This window comes from Trichechus manatus, unplaced genomic scaffold (assembly GCF_000243295.1).
Source record: "Trichechus manatus latirostris isolate Lorelei unplaced genomic scaffold, TriManLat1.0 scaffold00179, whole genome shotgun sequence".
In the NCBI taxonomy this organism is placed as follows: Eukaryota; Metazoa; Chordata; class Mammalia; order Sirenia; family Trichechidae; genus Trichechus; species Trichechus manatus.
Genome location: NW_004444115.1, coordinates 1,893,684 through 1,899,683, shown reverse-complemented (window position 1 = coordinate 1,899,683; position 6,000 = coordinate 1,893,684). Strand labels below are relative to the sequence as shown.

Sequence of the window (6,000 nt, the reverse complement as noted above, 5' to 3'; positions counted from 1 at the left end):
CTGCCTCATTAACATAACAAAGACAACCCATTCCCAAATGGGATTAGGTTAACAGGCATAGAGGTTAGGATTTACGACACATTTTTGAGGGACACAATTCAGTCCATGACGATATGGTCACCAAAAGACATGTACAAGAATATTCGTTAATAGTAGAACTAACTGCTGGAAACCATCTAAATGCCCATTACAGTAAAATGGATAGCTAATTTGTGGTTTATTTGCACAATGCCATTCTATACAGCATTGAGAATGAAAACTCAACTTCTAGGTGTAAAACATGTATCAGTCTCATACCTGTTAAGTGAAAGAAGCAAGGCTCAACAGGGTACATTCGTTGTAAGTCTGTATAAAGTTCAGAAATAGTCAACACTAATCTAAAAGTGTTAGCATAGTGGAGATCCTTGGGAGGGAGAGTGACTGGGAATGGGGCTAAGTGGAGGGTTTCTAGGGGAACAGCAGTGTTTTGTTTCTCTAGGTGGTTGCTGGTCACAAAGATATATTCCGTTTGCAAAAGTTCAGTAAGCTACACAATTAACATTTATTTTTGCACTTAACTGTTTATGTTACACTTAGTAAAAGTTAAATAAATAAAAACCAAACCCGTTGCCGTTGAGTGGATTCCGACTCATAGCAACCCTATAGGACAGAGTAGAACTGCCCCCATAGGGTTTCCGAGGAGTGGCTTGCTGGATTCAGACTGCCAGCCTTTTGGTTAGCAGCCTAGCTCTTAACCACTGCACCACCAAAGCCCACCCCAGATTACAAAGAGGTGAGAAATATCTGAAGGTTTTACCAAAATACTAACTACTGGGTGCCTTTCGGAGATAAATTTTGAATGAAAACCCTATGGATCACAGTGGTCCGATCCCGTTGTGCACGGAGTCACCATGAAGTCAGGGGCTGACTTGACGGCTGCTAACGATAGCAGCAACAACATTATTCTCCTGTTCTGTATCTTGCTTTTTTCGTTTAATATACATTATAGATTTTTCCATAAGACCTAGGAAGCTTTTTCATTTTATTTTTGTAACTACATAGTATTCTGTTGTGGTAATATACCATAATTCCTATTGTTAAACCCCTGTTGATGGACATGTAGGGTTTTTTTTTTAAAAATATTTTAACGTTATAAAAATGCTGAAATGAATAACCTTGGTACTTAAGTCATTTTACATGTATGCCGTGCATCTATCGGACAAATTCCTGGAAGTGGAGTTTTTGAGTCTTAAAGAGTGGGTACATTGTGATAGTGATAGATATAGTCATGTTCTCTCTGCGGGGGTTTTGACTGAGAAATTTGTTGTGAAAATTTGTATGTTCTTGTACTCAGGAACTGTATGTATTTAAATATCTTTTTAACATTAAGTTTTTATAATTTTTTCATAAATTTTTTTTAATTGTTATAGTTTAAATGAAGTTTACATTATAAGTTGGTCTCTCATACAAAATTTTATACATACATTGTTATGTGACCCTAATTGCTCACCCCATTCTGCGATAGCGCACTCCTCCTTTCCGCCCCTAATTCCCCATGTCCATTCAACCAGCTCCTAACCCTCTGCCTTCCCATCTCACCTCTGGACAGAAGCTGCCCCTTTGGTCTCTTGTATCTGCTTGAGCTAAGAGGCACACTCTTCACGAGTATCACTTTACGTCCCACAGTCCAGTCCAATCCCTGTCTGAAGAGTTGGCTTCAGAAATTGTTTTAGTTCTGGGCTAATAGAGAATTAAGGGGGCATGCTTTCCGGGGTAACTCCAGTCTCAGTCAGACCATTAAGTCTGGTCCTCTTACTAGAATTTGAGTTCTGCACCCTATCTTCCTGCTGCTCCATCAGGGACTCTCTGTTGTGTTCCCTGTCAGGGCAGTCATTGTTGGTAGCCAGGCACCATCTACTTCTTCAGGTCTCAGGCTGATGAAGTCTCTGGTTTACGTGGCCCTTTCTGTCTCTTGGGCTAATACTTCCTTGTGTCTTTGGTGTTCTTCATTCTCCTTCACTCCAGGTGGTTGGGACCAGTTGATGCATCTTAGATGGCTGCTTGCAAGCTTTTAAGACCCCAGATGCCATTCACCAAAGTAGGGTGCAGAAGATTTACTTAATAAACTTTGTTATGCCAGTTGACCTAGATGTCCCCTGAAAGCATGGTCCCCAGACCCCTACCCCTGCTACTCTGTCTCTCAGAGTATTTGATCATATTCAGGAAACTTCTTAGCTTTGGTTTAGTCCAGTTGTGCTGACTTCCCTTGTAGTGTGTGCTGTCCTTCCCTTCACCTAAGATGATTCTTATCTACTATCTAGTTAGTAAATAACCCTCACCCTCCTTCCCTACCCTCGTAACCATCAAAGAATGTTTTCTTCTGTGTTTAAACCTTTTCTTGAGTTCTTATACTAGTGGTCTTATACAGTATTTGTCCTTCTGTGACTGACTAAATTCACTCAGCATAATGCCCTCCAGCTTCCTCCATGTTATAAGATGTTTCACCACTTCATCGTTCTTTACTGTTGCGTTGTATTTCATTGTGTGGATATACCACAGTTTGTCTATCCATTCGTCCTTTGATGGGCACCTAGGTTGATTCCATCTTTTTGCTATTCTGAACAGGGCTGCAGTGGACATGGTGTGCATATATCTATTTGTGTGACAGCTCTTATTTCTCTAGGATATATTCCAAGGAGCGGGATAGCTGGATCCTATGGTACTTCTATTTCTAGCTTTTTAAGGAAGCGCCAAATCAATTTCCAAAGTGGTTGTACCATTTTACATTCCCACCAACAGTGTATAAGTGTTCCAGTCTCTGCACAACCTCTCCAGCATTTATTATTTTGTGTTTTTTGGATTAATGCTAGCCTTGTTGGGGTGAGATGATATCTCATTGTAGTTTTGATCTGCATTTATCTAATGGCTAATGATCATGAGCATTTCTTCATGTGTCTGTTAGCCGCCTGAATATCTTCTTTGGCGAAGTGCCTGTTCATATCCTTTGCCCATTTTTTAATTGGGTTATTTGTCTTTTTGTTGTTGAGGTTTTGCAGTATCTTGTAGATTTTAGAGATTAGACGCTGATCGGATTTGTCGTAGCCAAAAAAATTTTCCCAGTCTGTAGGTTGTCTTTTGATTCTTTTGGTGAAATCTTTTGATAAGCATAAGTGTTTGATTTTTAGGAGCTCCCAGTTATCTAGTCTCTTCTAGTGCTTGTCATAAATGTTTTAAATGAAATCGCCTTGTATCCTGAATTGCACTTTCAAGAAACTATTTGAGCTCATTTTAGATGGTTGTCAGGCCCTTTGTTCTAAGAATGGGAAGACCACAATACCCAGAAAAAGTCTTATGATCCACATTTGTCACTCTGAGGTCTGGTTCCTTAAGGTGTATCAACGCCCAAATTCTCCTTGTTAAGAAAATCTCACAAGGAAATGATCCGTTTGTCAACCCTAAAACTTACCTGCAAGTGCCATATTTGTATGTGCTGCTATATTAACTCCAGGAGGATATGACTTTGAAACCCTTGATGTCTTTCCTAGTCAACGATGAACCTAGTCGAGATGCTGAAGTCACTGCCAGGGAGCACCTGGGTCCCAGCAGCTCCCTCCAGTCCCGTGAAGAGAAGCAAGAGCCTGTCGTGGTAAGGCCCTATCCACAGGTCCAGATGTTGTCCACACACCATGCTGTTGCATCGGGCACGCCTGTCACAGTGACAGCCCCACCAGCACATCTGACGCCAGCAGTGCCACTCTCATTTTCGGAGGGACTTATGAAGGTAACGGAGAGGCTAAAAATTTCACATTGACCCCCAGCTAAAGACTGGCTGATATTTATGACAGTTTTCACACTGTCTTAGGCTGTATACTAGTATCCTACTTTGTTTTTTTCTTTTTGATTTGTCAGTTCAGCTCTTCTCTAACTGAGAGCTCATCAGTTCTGCAGTGCCTAGTCTTGTGCCACTGGGCACTTGGCATCAGAGGATCTTTTCTCTTATCCGTTCTGAAACTGATTTTAAGTCATAGGCATGCTGAGCCAGGTTTTATCTTGGAGTGGCACTACTTCTCCAAGGTTTTGTATTGAAAGCTTGCTGATATCAGGGGATCCTAGAAAACTGCCTTGCTGAATTACCTTGAGGTGTGTTTCAGTTACTGGGTGTTCTGTTAACTGCTCCCTAAACTTGGGGGGCAACACTGCACAGGAGAAAGAGCACAGGCCATGAGCCACACAGAGCTGGGCTTTATTCCCAGTCTACTTTTTATTGTCCGGGTAGCTTTGAGCAAGTCACTTAGCCTTACCCTGTGTATTTCCTCATCTGTAAAATGGATACACTAGTACTGAAATGGAAAAACTGTGATGCTAAGAGATAAAATATATAAGACTCCTGGCATCTTTCCTGGCTCTCTCGAGGCGTGACTTGCACACTGTTAGCTATAGAATGAAATGCATCACTAGTAAAAGGCTATTGATATGTTTCGTGTGGTTTTCTGTTTGCAGCCACCCCCGAAGCCCACCATGCCTAGCCGTCCTATTGCTCCTGCTCCACCTTCTGCCTTGTCACTTCCCCCAAAGGTTCCAGGGCAGGTTACCGTTACCATGGAGAGTAGCATCCCTCAAGCTTCAGCCATTCCTGTGGCAACAATCAGTGGACAACAGGTTTTTCTCCTCTTAATTTCCTGATTTTTAAACTGAGATGCCAAACTGTTGATCACTATTTATTGAATGCCAGCAGTACATTAGGCTCAGTACTAAATAAAAACATAAATGGTCACTGATATCTCTTAAGGGAAGATAGTATGCGTGAGAAAGAAGGACAGCTATAAGGAGTAGGGAGGAACTAATGTGCATAGTGGTCTGTTACTTAGGCAGTATGTACTGAGCATCTGATATGTGCTAGGCCCTACTCTTGCTGTAAGATACACATGCAGATAAGATGGTCCATGTCCTTGAGGAGCTCAGAGTCTGGTTGGTCCTTGGAGTATATAGAAAACTTCGATGGGATCAAGCAATCCTCACAGCAGTAGTGTTGACAGTGCTTCTTTGATTTGATGTTTACTACCCACTCACTACTGTCTAGTTAATTCAGACTCACAGTGACGTGATACGACAGAGTAGAACTACCCCATAGGGTTTCCAAGGCTGTAAATCTTTACAGAAGCAGACTGCCACATCTTTCTCCAGTGGAGTGGCTGGTGGGTTCAAACCGCCGACCTTTTGGTTAGCAGCCAAGCACTTTAACCACGTGCCTTCAGGGCTCCATGATTTGATTATTCAGTATTTTAAACTACTTACCAATGGAAAATCTAAACCTTAAAACTCTTTTTGTTCATATTTTCAAGAAAACTTTTTGTTGTTATTAGGTGCCGTTGAGTCTGTTTTGACTCATAGCAACTATGTACAACAGAACGAAATACTGCCTGGTCCTGCACCATCCTTACACTCATTGCTTTGTTTGAGCCTATCGTTGAAGCCACTATGTCAGTCCATCTCATTGAGGGTCTTCCTCTTTTTCGCTGACCCTCTGCTTTACCAAGCATGATGTCCTTCAGGGACTTGTCCCTCCTGATGACACGTTCAAAGTACATGAGACGAAGTCTCACCATCCTTGCTTTGAAAGAGCATTCTGGCTGTACTTCTTCCAAGATGGATTTGTTTGTTCATTCTTCTGGCAGTCTGTGGTATATCCAGTATTCTTCCCAACACCATAATTCAAAGGCATCAATTATTCTTTTGTCTTCCTTATTCATTGTCCAACTTTCTCATATGTCTGAGGCGATTGAAAATACCATGGCCTGGGTCAGGCACACCTTAGTCCCCAAAGTGTTGTCTTTGCTTTTTAACACTTTTGCAGCAGATTTTCCCAGTGTAGTATGTTGTTTGATTTCTTGACCGCTGCTTCCATGGACATTCATGGTTGATCCAAGTAAAATGAAATCATTGGACAACTTGAGTCTTTTCTCCATTTAGCATGATGTTGCTTATTGGTCCAGTTGTGAAAGTTTTTGTTTTCTTTATGTT

General features: G+C 41.5%; 1 protein-coding gene across 4 annotated transcripts in view; it reads left to right on the top strand.

Annotated features, from left to right (window-relative positions):
• Positions 1–6,000, top strand: part of SAP130 (Sin3A associated protein 130) — a 92,882-nt gene that overhangs the window by 20,328 nt on the left and 66,554 nt on the right. For all 4 annotated transcript variants that reach the window (XM_023741365.1, XM_023741368.1, XM_023741366.1 and 1 more), the window contains exons 3-4: positions 3,525–3,760; positions 4,480–4,638. In XM_023741365.1, coding sequence (XP_023597133.1) covers positions 3,525–3,760; positions 4,480–4,638 — 395 coding nt within the window. The remainder of the gene's footprint in view (positions 1–3,524; positions 3,761–4,479; positions 4,639–6,000) is intronic.